Source organism: Thunnus thynnus, chromosome 17 (assembly GCF_963924715.1).
Source record: "Thunnus thynnus chromosome 17, fThuThy2.1, whole genome shotgun sequence".
Taxonomy (NCBI): Eukaryota; Metazoa; Chordata; class Actinopteri; order Scombriformes; family Scombridae; genus Thunnus; species Thunnus thynnus.
Genome location: NC_089533.1, coordinates 1,869,427 through 1,887,928, shown reverse-complemented (window position 1 = coordinate 1,887,928; position 18,502 = coordinate 1,869,427). Strand labels below are relative to the sequence as shown.

Sequence of the window (18,502 nt, the reverse complement as noted above, 5' to 3'; positions counted from 1 at the left end):
ATCAACACTCAACAATATTCTTCAAAAATGTGAAATGTGTGTAAAACAACGTGAAACTTTATCACAGATTGTATGTATGTGTATATATGTATATATATATATATATATATATATATATATATTCTTACAGTATATTTAATGGTTAATTTTTAGGCATTTTACAGAAAAGTCAGTGCAGTTTGAGACAAATTGCAAGAAAAAATAGAAAAAATGTTAAGTTGGTTTAGTGTCGATTCATTTAATTTGGGTTCGTATATAGTTGTTAATTTGCAAAAATTACACTCTTAACAATTCTTTAAATGACAGGATACTTAGTTTTCAGTGTGTAGTTTTGTGTTTAAAATGGTATATTATCATATTAGAATCAACAGTTACAGCAGCTACTTTTTAGAAAATTGAAAAAGTGTAATATGCTAATATATGGTTTGACACAAAATTACATTGAAAACTGTTTTCTATCAGTTAATTGTCAAAAGACTAATTTATTAAGAATCTTTGCAAATGAACAACTACGAACCCAAAAATCGACTACTCACTAAATCGTCACTAAGTCGACTAAACACTTTTTTCTTATACTTTTTACCAAATTGCGCCACCGTTTCTGTAAAATGTCCTAAAATTTCCTGTTAAATACCTGCAAATTGCTCAGAAAATTTCCTGGGCTTTTACTGTAAAATTAAAGGACCTGTAAAGTTTTCTTTTTTAAAGGAAATGTTTGTGAAAATATGTGAGGAAAATCTGTACAAAGACCTTTGGTTGAATATCTGCTCCTGTATATAGCTCTAGTGTACAATATACATATTTAGATAACTCTAATTTAAATACTAATTTGGCTAAAATGAATATAAAAAATAGTATGTATGTTACTGACATGAAATGAGCTGAACATGCATCTCTTCCCTTTATATAAACAACAGGATTTTACAGGTTTACTGCAGCTTCATTAACACACACGTGTATTTGTAGAAAAGGTCAGTTTTAAGCACACAAACATACTTTAGTGGCACCTAGCTGAGCCGAGGACAATCTAAACACAGTTAACATCACTTGGTATAAAATAGATTTTTTTTTTTAAATATTAAAAAGGATAAAATTTGAAATGGTCAGACATGACAGATAGAGAACCGAAGTCAGAAAAGCCCATTCAAAACTACATTAATCAAATAAATGCCAAAGAAATCCGCCTTACAACGCACCCTTACCCAACTGTGTGTCATGTGGTTCACTCCATATATAGATAAAAATGGTGCACTTTTAGAAAGGATGTAAGATCATTGTTTAATTCATATTTTTGTTTAATCCGCTCCCTGTTTTGGAGCAGAAACGCCTAATATGACATACCCACCTACCTTGCCGACAACCTGATGTCAGCTCATCGCACACGCCAATAAATGGGTGTATAAACGATGGATTTGAGAAGTTGACGTTTGGAGTAAAGGAGAAAAAGAAGTGAAATCCTGCTACTGTAGTTTGTTAACGTAGCCTCTGCAACCGGAGGAAGCTTCCTGAAGCTGACCAATCAGAACAGAGTGGGCTCATCAGGAGACGGGCCTTAAAGAGACAGGAGCTAAAACGGCCTGTTTCAGACAGAGGCTGAACTGAGGGGCTGCATAAAGGACCAGTAGAAGATAAATAAGGAGCTTTTAACTGTAAATCATGCAAAAATATTCCAGTAGAGCCCCAGAATATAAATATACACAAGGAAATGTGCAGAATATGTGTACTTTAAGTTAGTTGCATGTATTCTTAATAAGTTGCCGATTAAAAAAAAATGTGTTTAAATAAATAATGTCAATCTAAATAAGTGATGATGGCAAACACATTCAGTCTACTGCCTGTTAACCATCAACATCTCTGAGATTAATGCTGTTTTTTCATTGCTGAGAGATTATTTATCATGGTTTGGGGTATTCATATCGACCTCTGTAGTAGATGCTCATTTATATTAAAACATGGATGTTAAACCCCTTAATCACGCTTCACTTTTTCAGACAGTAAGTGACATCCAGACTTCGGCTCTCTAAAATGTCAAACAGACAGAACTTCATAGACAAATATTAGTATTTAAGAATAATCAATAATACTCAGGAGTTTTTCCTCACAGTGGACCGCTGCTCCGACTCTGTCTCTGTTTGGTTCATGTTTAATAAGACAACATAAAGATTAAAAAGATCCATCCGTACAGAAATCAGATTTCAATTGTTTCAGTTAGAAACATGAGTGCAGGATTCAGTTTTTCTGGTGGAGGAAGCACAGTGAGGATTAAGTGCTGGTGTTTGACTTTAGCTCCTCTGACTGTCTCCATTGTGCAGTTCAGAGGGAGAATCGGAAAATCACTCCATCAATCCTTCTCTGTTCCATCTTTTCCTCTTTCTGAGTTTCACTTCCTGAGCTTGAGGGTGCATGTTTTGTGGATTTCATACGAAATCTTCAGTCCAACATGGCGTCCAGCTGGTCGGCCAGGTCATCAAACATGTTGCCGATGTCATCCAGAATGTTCCCTGCTGACTTCACTGTGTTCGCTCTGCTGGTGTAGAAACAAGAAACGAGACTCAGTTAATATCAGTAGTGGAAAGTCATTAACTACATTTACTCAAGTACTGTACTTAAGTACAACTGTGAGGTACTTGTACTTTACTTGAGTATTTCCATGTGATGCTACTTTATACTTCCACTCCACTACATTTCAGAGGGAAATATTGTACTTTCTACTCCACAATATTTATTTGACAGCTTTAGTTACTTTTCAGATAAAAATCAAATGTAAGACGTAAGTAAGTAAGAATTTCTTACCTATCTGAGTCCTCTAGGTTCAGTTTCCTCTCAACGGCGATTAGAGCTGCTTCCAGAGACGTGCTGGTCTGATCCAGTCTCTGCTGGACCACTTCCGTCCCGCAGGACAGCTCGGGGACGAGGCCCGGACCCACCACGCACACCTGAGGCTTTGCTGCTGTCAGTGAGGGGCTCTGAGGGGCCGGGGACAGGGAAGGAGCCGGGGCCAGAGCTGGAGCCGAGACCAGGGGCCCATGGGCTAGAGCCGGGGCCGGGACCAGGGGCCCGTGGGCTGGCGCCGGGGATGGGACCAGGGGCCCGTGGGCTGGCGCTGGAGGCAGGACCAGGGGCCCATGGGCTGGTGCTGGGGCTGGGACCAGGGGCACGTGGGCTGGCGCCTGGGCTGGGACCAGGGGCACGTTGACTGGCGCCGGGGCTGGGACCAGGGGCATGTGGGCTGGCGCCGGGGCTGGGACCAGGGGCCCATGGGCTGGCACCAGGGGCCCATGGGCTGGAGTTGGGGCTGGGACCAGGGGGACATGAGCAGGAGAGGACGGAGAGGTGAAGGCCACGCTCTGAACCACGCTGACAGTCACAGCTGGAGAGGAGGGTCCAGCTGCTGAAGAAACAGAAACAATAGCAGGTTAAATACCAACAAGTTCCAAATCAACAGCAACAAGTCACAAGTCAAGAACAACACGTCCTTAGTCAATTCCTGTCAAGAACAAGTCAACAGACAAGAATAAAAAGTGTCAACTCAAGACCAACAAGTCCCAAGTCAAGACTGACAAGTTTCAAGTCAAAGGTGACAAAGTCTAAAATAGTTAAATTCATGACTCGGGTCTGACTCGAATCCAAGTTATGTGACTGAGGAGACACAAATTCTGATTTGTCACTTCTCGTCTGTAAGATTTCTTAGCAGTGTTCATACCTGACATAAAATTACCTTGTGCTGCTAGCAGACTATGGCGGACAGGTTTTGGGGCAACTGCAGGAGGTTTTGGGGAGAGTGGAGGTTTGATGGGGGACCCTGTAGCTGGACTGGCTGGCCTCTCCACACTGGCCTCACTGATCCTCAGACTGACCTCCTCCTGGCTCTGGGACGGAGGCCTGCTGCTGTCTGACTCCGAGCCTGCCTCTCTGCTGGGGGAGCTTCCACCCTGCTCCTTGTCTTTGGGTTTGTGTCGGCGCTTTACTGTGTCTGACTCCTTCAGGTTAAACTCGGGCACCTCTAGGTTTTTGCCTGCTGGTTTCTCTGGTGGCTCCAGCACAGCTTCAGCCCTGGGCGGCCCCGGAGCTTTGGGCCTCTGTTTGATAGTCAGGTTGCCTTCCTCAGCGAAGGGGATGCACTCGCTGGAGCTGTTCTGAGGAGATGAAGATGCTTCCAGTCCGTGACTTTTAGATTCTTCTTCCTCTGAGTCTGACTTCACCCCTCGGTCTGGCTCGGTGCTGCTGGTCTGGACACACTCGCTCTGCACCCTCCTCCTCACCCCTGGAGTCTCTCTGGACTCGGGGGGAGGCGGTTCTTGCTCAGTGAGGTCTAGTTTAAGTCCTGGGTGGTTCGTCACCTCCGTGCTGCCCTCCAGGGTGGCTGTGATGCTCCTCACACTCCCTGGACTGTCGGTCACCACCCCACCAGCAGAGGATGTCGTGCTGCTGTCGCTCAGCTCCCCGCTGGTGGTGCTGCTCACTGAGCTCAGTCTCTTGGGAGGGGGAGGAGGTGGACCTTTTTTTCGGGCGCGCACTGCAAATGACTGACTGCGCCCCACGTTGCCGTTCTTCTCTGGACTCGACTGTAATCGAGCCAGCTGGCTGCGGCCGGGTTTGCGGGTTAAGGTGGCGTATGATGGCAAGTTTCCAGTAGGAAGAGTAGGTTCCTCGTCTTCATCATCGGGCTCTCCGTCTGAGAGAGCATAGCGGGTCAGGCTATGAGTGCGCTTCTTGGGATGCGTCAGAGTCTGGGTGTAGTCCTCAGGTCTGGTAGATGGGTTCAGGTCTGTGGAGCCACACTGAGAATGCAGGTAGCTGAAACCTTTCAGTGCCGGGGAGCCGTGAGGAGAGGATCCACATGAGCCAGACAGTTTGGGTTTCGCTGGGATGGCTGGGTACTTGAACACAGTGGCTGTACCCAGAGGCACCTGCTTGGGCAGCAGCTGTTGCTGCAGGGGCCTCTGGTCCCAGCCCTCAGGGAGGTTCCTCTCCTTGGCAGGACTGCCATCCAGGCTCTCCTGGGACCAGCTGTGGGGGTTGATTGAAGCTGTGGGAGGCTCCTGGGAGCGGCCAGAGCCTCTGGACCTGTTGTCAATGCTCTCCTGGCTCTGTGACATCCCCACAGCATTCTTGATGGCCAAGCCTTCTTCACAGCCTCCATAGTGGCTGGACATGGCCGTCTGCAGCTCTGCGCTCAGCTCGCTGTCCTGGAAGGTCAGCATCTTTGGGGTGTGAGGCGAAGAGCATTCACCTCCAGCATCGGGCGGCTCAATGGTGACCAGATGGAGGGCTCCAGGGGCTTTGCGTCGCAGCGTGCCTTGGCCTGATTCAGCCTGAAGGATTGCCCTCTGGATGTCACACAGCTTCTTCACTGCCAGCATCAGCTTCTTCTGGTGGCCTGAAGGGGAGAAGTTTACCATCAAAACAAAGCAAAACAACACTTGTAAGGTCACACTGAAGAGCATATAACATCTCCTCACCCAGCTTGGTGATGCCGATCTCCTGCAGATCCTCCCATGTGAGGTCTCTGACTATGCTGATCGAGTCGTAGCCGTTTTCAGAGAGTTTCTTGTGGTACTGTGGGAGGCCGATGGCACTGAGCCACTCACCCAGATCAGACTGTGAGAAAAGAAACATCAGTCAGATCAAAGTCAGTGATTGGAAGTCAGTGTATTCACCAGGTCTGCAGCAGCAGCTCTGGTATAAAACAGTTCCTCACTGGGATGTACTCCGGCAGCCACTCAGGGATGTTCAGGTTGTTGATCTCGATGGAGATTTTCTTGCGGTGGCCTGGTTTGGTCACTCCGATGGCTGTCAGATCCTGCAGATACAACAAGACACAAGACATGAGTTACTCTACTATACTCTACTATAAGTTTTACACAGCGGTTTCCAGTGAGATAAATTAAACAAATGAAGCTGTTGTCACCAAAAAACAGACAGTTCCAGATAGCAGGTCTAATGCTGTTAATTGTGTGTTAATTATAAAAATACAAATCATCAGACTGTGTTTGTTCACCTCGGGAGTCATCCTGCTGATGGTCGGGACATCATAACCAGCACTGATAAAGTTTCCAGTGTACTGCTCCAGCTGGAACTCGCTCAGCCACTGATAGATGGCTTCTGCATCCTACAACACACACAAGTACAAAGGGTGAATATAATACACACCTCAATGACGTACTGCAGAACTCTGAAGTGTTCATTTCCTATTACTTTCTGTTAAGGCTGGGCATTTAATCTAAAATTTAAAACTTGATAAATGGTGACATTTATCTTTATAACGATGAAATCGTTATAAAATTTATATCAAATTTATTATAAAGAATTCAAAATACACTTTTAAGGGCAAATGATGTTGAATTTACATTTTAGGAGATTGAAACTCCAATCATACAAATATGAGTGACATTTCGTCAGAATCAGTCATAAGCTTATCACAAGTTAGCGTGGAAAACTCAACTGGAAGGCTGAAGCTTTTAGTCTGACGTTGTGACCTTACAGTACCCTCACACTTTCGCTTACTTTCTTTAATATGTACGTATACATTGCAATACAGCTTTCAACAAAGGATATTTATAAACCTAGTCATAATACATTATAGAAATGCAAATAAGTACAAATAAATAAATAAAATAAAAATACAATTATAAAATAAAAATGCATGATAGAAAAACAAAACTTAGTAAATTGAAATCAGAACATTGGGGTGCACATTAAACCTGCTTTAACTGATTTTTTGTAGTGAAAACAACACTGATGTATCATCAGCTTTTAAGTTGATATGTTGAACTTGTTAGCAAACAGTTGCTTCTTTCCACATCCAGCAGTTACGGAGCAACATTATCATTCATGTGGAGTCGTGTTTCTGTCCACCTGGTGAATGTAAGTCCAATATTCACTCTCCTTTAGCTGTTTTTGCTCTCTACCAACTCCTGAGGGAAATATCTGACTTTTTAGCAGAGATAATGGGATTTATAGGATACCTGCCCAGAATACTTTATTGCAAAGCTTAAAGAACTGCTGAAAACACATGCCTGACTTATAACGAACATGTTCTTCATCCACTTTAATAGAACATCTACACAAATAAAGGATTGACAAGGCAACAGTTTGAAGACAGCACCTCTGTGTGGATCTTTACCTTCCCCTCCAGCAGCTGCTGAGGACGGACAAACTGCTGAGAGAAACTCTGCTCTGCAGGCCTCTGCACCGTCACCGTCTGCCTCCGAGGAGTCCCACCTGCAGTGACATCACAGGAGGTCACACAGAGGTCAACGGGTGCACTGAACTCAGTTTGTAACCATGTCCTTGAAATATCGGCATCTTGGTAATTTCTATACTGTATATGTAACACGTGGTAACATTTAGGGAAGGACAAATGGGATGGAAGGAATTTGCTACATTTTGCCTAATATATGTTGAAAATATTTGATCAAAAAGGTGTTTGGTGTTTGGGAGTCTAATATAAGGGGGGAAATGTTATAAAAACATGTTTGATAAAGGAAATTAAAAGTACCTGCAGGATGGTCTGGCTGTTTGCTGAGGTCTGAGTGTCCAGAATCAACAGCAGAGGGCGCCGGCTGCACATAAAAATAACTGTTCATTAGTAATATTTTACTGAAGAGCAGAGAACTGATCAGAAGTCAGAATGTAGAATAAGACATCAGCACTACATGATGAACTGAACTGACGATGCTAACAGCTGCTATTCAACATCTTCAGTTTGTGACTTTGACTCAGAGAGACCTAAAAATCTGGATTTATTCTTGGCAGGAAACAATATTTTACACAAAGATTAAGTAACTCTAAATCTGAAATCCTGTAAAATACAGAAACAGATTCAGACATACTTTTGTGCAGGGCAAGATGAAAAGATGCCTGCCCACATGTAAATCAGCAGTAAAGTTCATGTTTATGTGTTGCCTACATGCAGCAAAAGCTGTCATTTGCATTTCTCCATTGTGGAGTTCTGCACGTCAACAGATTGTGATCTAATATTGCCTGGTTGGTTTTTAAGGATCTGTTTATTTTGACAAAGCAAACACAGAAAAACATTTTGAGCTGTTCACTAGTTTGGAGCAAAATATGCATGTAATTTTTATGGGAATTATAAATATGTGAAAAATTCAGATGACTCCTAGTTGTTTGGAGCAAAACACAAAGATGTCTGAAAAAACTAAAGACATAACAATTCATTCTCTGATAATCTGCTTAGAAAAAACCTAACTACTAACTACAATAAGCATTCAGCTAAGAGATGAAAAATTAAGAATAAATAGATCTCTCTGTCAAATGTAGAAATGGCAACATAATTGAAAAATGATCTGTTGTTTTACTTTGTTTAAACTAAACCTCATTAAAGAAGCTTACTTAAATGAACTGAATGTTTATGATGTTATTTTACTCAGTGTAAAAGAGAAATCAATAAGGATTTCAGATTATTTATATATCTTTATTGTAACTGTTTGTTTCAAATCATTTTAACTTAACTGATTTCTTTTATATTTATTTGATGTTTTTATATTTAAGATAAAAGAAGCACAAGAATAAATGGAGGAAGCAGAAATGGGGAGACTACCCATGAATCCAAATGAAATTAAATCTATATACAGATACAAAAAGTAAACAGTAAGTAGAGATCAAATTGAAATTAGAAGCTATATGCAGTATATACTACATAATTGTGCTTAATGTGCAATAATGAGTTAATGGATTAGATAAAAAAATAAATGCTCTTAATGAGATAGTTTTCATTATGTAAATCATAACATCTATCGATTCCGAAAATAAAAAAGTAGTATAGCTTTTTTTCTTTTATTTGCTATTAGAACTATTTAATACTCTGCCAACACATTACCCCCAAAGCGGTGCTGGCTAATTATCTTGTGTCTTGTTCTTAATTTACCCTCTTAATTTATCATCTGAAGAAACTGTTGCATAAATGAGCTGATGATTAAAAAAGGACAAACATAATCAAATATACTGTATGTCACATCAGATCTGACTGTTTTACATTTAAGACTGATATCAGCCTGATATACTGTATATTTGTGTACCTTGTTAGCGTTGTCATGGTGACCGGTGTTGTGTTGGAGTCCGTTGGATGCGTTGTTGCTCTCGGTGCTCTGTCCGCTCCCGGCGCTGCGCGTGCTGCCGACGCTGCCGGTGCTCCCAACACTGTTTCTGTCTCCGGCTGCAGAGACACAAATACATTTATGATGTCCGTCACATTCACAGCGGCGGACATGTCGGTCGGAAGCAACGGAGGCTCATCGCCAAGGGCCAACAAGCCTGCAGGGGCGATGGACTGAGGGGCCGGGGGGTGACGGGCGGGATGCAGGTTTCTGGTATGAAAGCTGTGCTGTGGCAGAGCAGGGGAGCCATCCATGACAGGCATGTAGCCAGCAGCATCAGGCTTTAAAGAAGGGGGGGGTAGCAAAAGTCTGGAGCTGTACTCACCAAGTATTTCACTTCCTAAACTGCAGAAAAAGATACTTTTTCACTAAACTGCTGGGATGAGTGAAACTCAGAGGCTGCCTCGCTACTTAGCTAAAAAGAAAATATATTTATGTAGATATAAATACAACTGTTCTTTTTGGGGGACCCTCATTTTAAATTTAGGGATTTGCTGCCTGGATTCCAAAAATTGTCTAAATGCAGCAGGACTACAATCACAGATCTAAACTATGATTATTCATTGAGGGAATAAATAACAGTACTCAGAATACAGGGATGGACTGGCATGGCCTCCTTGTGGCAGCAGCGAGGAGCTCTGACTTAGTTCAGCCTGAAGCAGACGATACATTGAATGATACAGAGTGTTTGGACCCAACACACCAAGACGACTGTCTGCCGCCGGCCGTCTCAGACCATCAGGAGCCTGAAGATTTACTAGTGTGCTGTTGGCTCCAGTCGGCACTAATCAGTGACAGTTCGAAGACTACGTGAGATGATGTGAGGTGACGTGATGTCAGGTGACGTAAAGCGGTTTGACTTGAAGTCACTTGAAGTGACGGGCGGTGACATGAGGTGATGTGAGGCGACTTGAGTTGACATGAGGTAGCATGAGTCGATGTGACGCAACTAGAAGTTATTTGAAGTGAGGTGAGGTAACGTGAAGCGGCATGAAGTGATGTGAGGCAACGTGAAGCGGCATGAAGTGATGTGAGGCAACGTGAAGCGGCATGAAGTGATGTGAGGCAACCATAACTGACTTAAAGTGGCATGAGACTACAAGAAATAAACTGAGGTGACATGAAATGACAGGACGCAACGTGTGCAACCAGAAGCAATGTGAGGGGATGTGAAGCGGTTTGAAATGAAATGTAGTAACATGACGTGACTAGAAGCAACATGAGGCAATCACAAGTGACTTCAAGTGACATGAGATGTGGTGATGTGACATGAGGAGACATAAAGGAACTTGGGGCAACATAAAGGAACCTGGGGCAACTTGAAGCGACAACTTGAAACGACATGAAGGAACTTCAGGCAACATGAAGGAACTTGGAGCAACTTGAAGCGACAACTTGGGGCAACATGAAGGAACTTGAGGCGACATGAAGGAACTTGAGGCGACATGAAGGAATTTGGGCCGACTTGAAGCGACAACTTGGGGCAACATGAAAGGAACTTGAGGTGACATGAAGGATCTTGGGGCAACATGAGGCAACATGAAGGAACTTGGGCTGACTTGAAGCGACAACTTAGGGGCAATATTAAGGAACTTGAGACAACATGAAAGAACTTGGGGCAACTTGAAGCGACAACTTGGGGGAAACAAGAAGGAACTTGAGGCGACATGAAGGAACTTGGGCCGACTTGAAGCGACAACTTGGGGCAACATGAAAGGAACTTGAGGCGACATGAAGGAACTTGGGGCAACTTGAAGCGACAACTTGGGGCAACATGAAGGAACTACATGAAGGAACTTGGGGCAACTTGAAGCGACAACTTGGGGCGACATGAAGGAACTTGGGTTGACATGATGCAATATGAAGGAACTTGGGGCGACTTGAGGCAACAACTTGAGGCAACATGAAGCAACTTGGGGGGCAACTTGAGGTGACGTGAGGTGAGGTGATGTGAAGTTACATGAAGTGACATCAGGTGACATGAAGCGTCTTAAGCAACATGTAGGAACTTGGGGCAAAATGCGGTGACATGAGGTGAGGTGATATTATGTGAGGCGACATGAAGGAACTTGGGGCGACATGAGGAGACACAAACTTAAGGAAACATGAAGTGACTTTGGAAACATGAGGTGAAGTGAGGTGACATGAGGTGACATGAAGCGACCTGGGTGACATGAACGAATTTGGGGCAACATGAAGCGACTTTGAGGACATGAGGTGAGGTGACGTGAAGTGACGTGAGGTGACATGAGGCCACATGAAGCAACTTGGTCGACATGAGGTGACATCGGGCGACATGAAGCGATGTGCGATAATGTGAGGCAACACAGCCACGAGATTCGGACAACAGCAGCTCTCTGAAGTGGTCTTGGTGTGTCGGGGTCCTAATGCAGAGCATTCAGCGGGCAGCGATGCAGCTTCGGGGCAGCCGGGGAGGAGAAGCTGTTGTTCGGGGGCTCTTACCATGACACGAGTCCCTGAGCACCCAGATGTCCTCGAAGGGACACCCGGACTGAGACAGACGGCTTGGAGACAGACCTATCAGACACAAAGACTCTGATGGGCTGAGCTCTGTTGGGGGGTGGGGTGTGGGGTGTGGGGTGTTTCTGTCCGTGGAGGGGAGCTTTGATTTGGTGAAAATGAATGAATAAATTGAAGTTTTCTCTAAACTCTTTTCTTGTGCACAGTGAGTGGATGAGCTTCAAAGCTCCTGTGGCTGCAGTAGTGACAGTGTTTGCTGCACAATCCACTGTCGTACCTGTTTCACTTGCAGTTTATTGATGTAGAACGTCTCCCAACGGCGGCAAACACATACAAAAAACTCTTACAACTACTGTTACTGTCTACAGCAGGAAAGAGGAAATATTCAACACCTTTGGACAGGAAACTGAACACTTTTTAATACTTGTAGACACCCTGAAATATATGCTGGAGGTCAGATTTCGATGTTTATTAGCAGTGGTGGAAAATAACTAAGTACATTTACTTAAGTACTGTACTTCAGTACAATTTTGAGGTATTTATACTTGTACTTTACTTGAGTATTTCCATGTGATGCTACTTTCTACATTTCAGAGGGAAATATTGTACTTTCTACTCCACTACATTTATTTGACAGCTTTAGTTACTTTTCAGATGAAGATTTGACACAATGGATAATATAACAAGCTTTTAAAATACAATACATTGTTAAAGATGAAACCAGTGGTTTCCAACCTTTTTGGCTTTTGACGTCTTACAAAAAGCAGTGTGTAGTCGGGGTCACATTTCACATGTCTATGAGTTGTTAACAGCTCCACCAAATAGTGATTTTTCCCTCTAAACTTCTCACATGCTTTCATTTCAATAAATGTTCAAATGATCCAATATTTCACCAAAAATCAAAGATTAGAGAAAAAGTCCAAAAACTGAAAACAGATTTGTGTAACAGAACTTTGTTTTTTCTTCTTTCCTCTCCCATTAATCATCTCACCACCCCTCAGATTTATCTGCTGACCCTTTGGAGGGGCCCGACCCCTAGGTTGGGAACCACTGGACTAAACTAGCTAACTGTATATAAAGTAGTGTAAACTAGCTCCACCTCCAGCAGCTCCAACAGTAACATGCTGCTCTAACACTGATGCTTCACTATTAATAATCTAATGATGTCATATATAATAATATATCAGTCAGAGGGACCAAACCACTACTTTTACTGCAATACTTTAACTACATCAAGCTCATAATACTTATGTACTTTTACTTATGTAAAGGATCTGAGTACTTCTTCCATCACTGTTTATCACTTCCCATGTGTGTTTTGTGTCCTGAGTGTGTATACCTGTGTTGGCAGCGAGGCCGTTGGCTAGTGGCAGCACCACATGGGTGGGGGGGGCGTACAGAGTGTAGGAGTCGTCAGTCTGAGGGGCGGAGCTTAGGCTGGAGGAGAGGGGGGCTCTGGACAGCAGCTGCTGGCGCTGGGTGGGCAGAGAGGCGTGCCGGGACAGGGTGCCCCCTACAGGGCGAGACAGGGAGGAAGAGGAAGGGGAGGAGGAGGAGGAGGAGGAGGGGGAGGTTATCAAGCTGATGGTTAGAGGTGGAGGTCAGTGATTACGTGATGTGGATGGAGAGATGGATGCAGGAAGGAGGAGAGAGGAAGTGGAGGCATGGGATGGTCTGGAAGCAGGCAGGTTAGTTCTTATTCAGGATCTGTAAGCAGCGCTGAGGGGCTTTAAATCTACGTCACATCCAGTATGATGAAGATTATGAAGCTCTCTGATCTATACATGACTGAAGTGAACACTGACCATCAACTGGGTGAAGATGTAGAAACAATGTCCAAAACTCCTCACTCATAAACGTCAAGTCAGCAAATCTTATGTGCAGAGAGAAGCCAGGGATGAACTGATCTATTTACAAATATTGTTATTGATATATTTTCTTCCTCTGTGTTGTAGAGCTCCATTATTGTCCAAAATTAATTATTATTAATAATCCAACACACACACCATCCTCCTGCCAGAAATACTCACTAGAGCACCAAATGTGGATTCATCCACCACTGAAAATAGTCCCCAACGAATGCACTATTTCCTCCTTTTTGAGTAACCATTTCTAAAATAAACAATTGACTTATGGTAAAGCTGGTCAAACAACCTTCATCTGGCATTTCATACAGAAAATGGCCACAGGCCTGCATATTATATACGTATATATATATATACACACACACACACACACACACACATGCACCCACAGAACAATCAATCAGTCTGAGGTACCAAGTAATCAATAATCTTATAGGAAAAACACACCTGGGGAGTAACAGGGGATGAATAGATTTCCCTTAAATCCCCCAATAAATAAAGTATAAAAACAACGATCAGAGGGTAATAACCACCATTACACATCAGAGAGAACTCATGATTCACAATAAACCTCCAAAAGATAGTTTCACAGAGACCATGTTAATATTGACCATGAAACATTAGAGTCAAAGGACAAAACCTGTCTGTTTACACCTGTTTGCAGGATTAATAACCCTTTTTAAAAAATGAAACTACACATTTGTGAGCTGTTAAACCTTCAATAACTGATGTTTGATCCACTAGTTTTCAGAAACAAGTAGTTAACACAACACTGACATATTAGCTTTTAAGTTGTTATGCTGAACTTGTTAGCAAATAGTTGCTTATTTCCACATCCAGCAGTTACGGAGCAACATTATCATTCATTGATAATGTCAATAATAACTTTTGGGGTTCCTCATGGTTCTATTCTTGGTCCTGTATAGTTTCAATCTGGTTAAAGCTGCTTGAAATTAGGTTTTTTTGTCCACTTATTTTCAGCAGAACAGTGTAAACACAACTTCTGTCATATTATCAGCTTATAAAGTAGTTGTTGCTAACATGTTAGCAAACAGTTGCTTATTTCCACATCCAGCAGTTTACGGAGCAACATTATCATCCATGTGGAGTCGTGTTTCTGTCCACCTGGTGAATATAAGTCCAATATTCACTCTCTTTTAGCTCTGTTTTTGTTCTCCACCAACTCCTGAGGGAAATATCTGGCTCTTTAGCTGCTAAATGCTCCACTATGTTCACCAGCTAGTCTACAGCTAACTGTGTCTGTTTGCCGTTTGATGCTGAGCAGGTAGTGTACAGCTGCTTTTTACAGCTTTTTCTCTGAAAACGACGCTATGAGAGCGCTGAGAGTGAACCAGAACAGTAAAGTTGCAACCGGACAGATAAACAATGAGCTGAAACTCACTATAAAGCTCCGTAAAGCTGAGAGGAGCTGCAGAGTCACTGATAATTCTCTGTAGGTTCATCACTATGAGCCACGACCAACACATTACACACTGACAGCGAACACAGTGGAGTTTTAGAAATATAGATTATATCTGCTCCAGTCTTCAGTTGGAACCAATGGGCTTGGGGCTGCAGATAGAGTAGAGAAGTCACAAACTTTTGAGAGAATGCACATTGTTGGTTTTAATCTGCACATGAGATTTGTTGAGAATATAAAAATGTAAAATAATGGAAGCCTCTATCAGCTTTCCTGTGTTTCCAACATCATCTTTGACATTTCGACTGTCATCAGACAGGGTTTGATATTTTCGCCGAAGGTCTGGAGGCGTGAGAGGCCGAGTGACGACAGAAACAACCTGTTAAACCCTCCTCTGGGTGTGTTTAACTGACCGTTTCGTCTGCTGATGACCTCCACAATGGATGGAGGGAAGAAGCCGACTCTATCCGTCCCTCTCTGGCTGTCGTGGATGTGTCCCTTCCAGCGTCCGTCCATGTGCTGCTCCAACACCTGCAGGAGGACGAGACGGTCACTGAGGGCCCCCTCCCATTAAAACAAATAAATGAATGAGAGAGTAATGCAGGACAATAAAGACACAAAAGGAGAGAATGATGTGTTTTAATCAATAACCCAATTAAAAGAATCCTCATTAAGATGTTTATGTTGTTGCAGTGACATGAACCATAAAACCAGCTGAAAACGGCAGAGAGTTAATAATTCCTAAGGTTTTCATTGATTAAATTAATGCAACCTGGACCAGAATAAGTGGCAGAAAATGAATAGAATCAATTAAAAATAATGAATTAATGTTAGTTTTCTCTAAACTCTCCACAGCGAGCACGTGTTTGCTGCGGGTCTAAAGCTGCTGACTGAAATAGAGCTGCAATTATTAGTCCATTAATCAATTGTGGCCAACTATAAAATTAATCGCCAACTATTTTGTTAATCAATTAATTGTTCTGAGTTATCTTTTTAGAAAAAAATGTCCAAATTCTCTGATTCCAGCTCCTTAAATGTGAATATTTTCTGGTTTCTTTAGTCTCTATGACAGTAAACTCAACACTGATCCACATTTTTCACCATTTTCTGACATTTTTTTAGACCAAAAAACTAATCAAGAAAATAATTGACAGATTAATTGATAATGAAAATAACTGTTAGTTGCAGAAAAGGATTAAACAGCTTCCTGCAGCACGATCCTCTGCCGCATCAGTCTCACTTGTAGTTTATAGACATAGAACGTCTTTTTCTACAGACGAACGCTACTTTCAACATCTGTTTTGTCGTCTGGATTTTTCCAGTCTTCATACAAGACATAAAAAAAAACTGCAGAACTTCAGCACAGCGAGGTTTTTCAGTACAAGTCTGAACATGAACAGACTTACAGCTGCATCACTTCAGCTTTACTCACCACTGATTCACTCACAGGAAGTCAGACCGGTGAGCGCTTTGACTTCAGATGTTTAATATTTCTAATGTTTCATCAGTGTTGCACTGACTCTGTTGCAACATGTAGTTAAGAGTCAGTCATTTATGGGAAGTGTGGAGATAACTGAGGGGTAGAGGTGTGAAGCTGCTTGTTCAGGAATTGTTTTTCCCTGTTCTGTATTCACATTACTAAAATCCTCGATTTACTTCAATTACTGAACATAGAAACTTAAGACTCTCCTGGATAAAGTAACCATCATATATGTTCTGACAACCAGGTCTTTTCTTCGTCATTTCAGCGGACAGCTCTGATTACTACAATACCCAAGTCAGATGCATTTGGGAACAAAACGCAGCACTATAGTTATTGAATTAATCCAAAATCTGAAAATAAATTGATTTAATCTGCAGACTGTAAAATCAGTTTTCTGTGAAGCAGAATGTGAAGATCTGTGATTGGATGTTTCTCACTGAAATGCACCTTGGGAAACGTAGTTAATCCTTCCGTTTTATGTCCACAGTCTTGTAGTTTCGACTTTTCATTAAAGACAGGTTTATACTGTATATACCTGGTGCAGCTGCAATGATTAGTCGATCCTCAGAAAATTATTCAGCAACTATTTTGTTAATCGATAAAGCAATTTTTAGAACAAAAATGGCTTCCACATCTTTCACAATTTGCTGACATTTAATAGACCACATGAATAGAGCTGCAACTATTAGTGGATTCATCAATTAGTTGTCAACTATTTGAAAATAGATTAATCGTTTTGAGTCATTTTTTTAAGAAGAAAAAGTCCAAATTCTCTGATTCCAGCTTCTTAAATGTGAATATTTTCTGGTTTCTTTAGTCTCTATGACAGTAAACTGAATATCTTTGAGTTGTGGACAAAACAAGACATTTGAAGACGTCAACTAGATTAATAAATAATGAAAATCATCCAAAAATGAAAAAAGATTTTTACTTCTGGAACTCTGTTATTACCAGAAAGAAACAAATCTCACAATCAGAACCTAGAAAACTAGAATCATTCCTGCTTTATTTGGAGGAACGAGGACTAATTATAAACTGAAATTAATAAAATTAAAAAAAAGAAAAGACATATCAGTGATTTTCAAAACATCAAACATCTTCCAGGTCACAGACACACGGAGAGAATTCTGCTGGAAAACTGAGATTTTAATTTAAATTACAGGTGAGACAGGAAGTGATGCGTCAGAGGGAAACACCTCTGATGAGGCAGAATGTGTGTGTGTGTGTGTGTGTGTGTGTGTTGGACTTGTCTCCACCTGTTTCTAAGAGATTAAAGGTTTGTCTGACTTCAAACATTGACCTTTGCTCAGACATTTTTGAGAGAGAGGAGTAAGCGTCTCACCATGATGACGTCTCCGGCTCGGATGTTGAGGGCGGTGGGGTCGTGGAGGTTCCAGTAGTCCTTGAGAGCTCTGACCTGCAAAACGCCCGTCGCGTCTGTCGGAGAAACATTCACAGTTCAGTTTGGGAGGTCAGGAGCAGAAACAGAAGCAGGACTTTAGAAATACGGAGTCCAAACTCCTCCAGAAACACCCACAACTGTAAGAAACTATAGAGTCAGTATATAAAGCTGCAGAATCAGTAGGAAGTTATTTCAAGAGACTGCAGCTGACATATAGAAGAAACGCTCAGACAACAGGGAGAGTTTATTCTAGAAATGATTAAAAAAAAGTACTGTGCAAAAGTTTCAGGCCGTTTAGATGTTTAGATTCTTCTCCATAATGCTCAAACATCCAGCCAGAGTCATAAAGATCTATCTTCATCAACAAGAAGAACAAGGAGTCCTGCAACAGTCAGTCTGGGATTAACATAAAGAGAGAGAGAAGAACTGTGGCAACTTCTCCAAGATGCAGGAACAACCGACCTGCTGAGTAGCTGAAACACTGAGGAGAACTGCTGCTGTTTTAAAGACAAAGCTGCTCACAGCAACATATTCATTTACTTTCTGCTGTTTAATCAGCTTTGGATCAAGTTAGCTGATCAATAAAAACTATTCAAAACATCCTCACTTTACTTGATGTGTCTTTAACTTCTGCACAGTATGTACTTGCTGATACTGATTAAAGCCAGACAAAAATATGAGTCAGTACATCAGTATCAGCGTATACGTCAGCTGAGGATTATCAACCAGCAG

At 42.2% G+C, this 18,502-nt stretch overlaps 1 protein-coding gene across 5 annotated transcripts in view; it reads right to left on the bottom strand.

Moving 5' to 3' along the window:
• Positions 1-2,104: 2,104 nt before the first annotated feature.
• LOC137168655 (caskin-2-like) overlaps positions 2,105-18,502 on the bottom strand; it is a 78,483-nt gene continuing 62,085 nt past the window's right edge. The window contains exons 10-22 of one of the 5 annotated variants that reach the window (XM_067571387.1): positions 17,711-17,805; positions 15,299-15,416; positions 12,940-13,113; positions 11,583-11,657; positions 9,042-9,178; positions 7,502-7,565; positions 7,127-7,224; positions 6,002-6,112; positions 5,702-5,803; positions 5,463-5,601; positions 3,719-5,380; positions 2,794-3,391; positions 2,105-2,527 (exon numbers count right to left, since the gene is read on the bottom strand). In XM_067571387.1, the coding sequence (XP_067427488.1) occupies positions 2,431-2,527; positions 2,794-3,391; positions 3,719-5,380; positions 5,463-5,601; positions 5,702-5,803; positions 6,002-6,112; positions 7,127-7,224; positions 7,502-7,565; positions 9,042-9,178; positions 11,583-11,657; positions 12,940-13,113; positions 15,299-15,416; positions 17,711-17,805 (3,470 nt within the window). In that variant the 3' untranslated portion in view covers positions 2,105-2,430. The remainder of the gene's footprint in view (positions 2,528-2,793; positions 3,392-3,718; positions 5,381-5,462; positions 5,602-5,701; positions 5,804-6,001; positions 6,113-7,126; positions 7,225-7,501; positions 7,566-9,041; positions 9,179-11,582; positions 11,658-12,939; positions 13,114-15,298; positions 15,417-17,710; positions 17,806-18,502) is intronic. The other 4 variants (XM_067571388.1, XM_067571389.1, XM_067571390.1 and 1 more) reach the window with 4 other exon arrangements.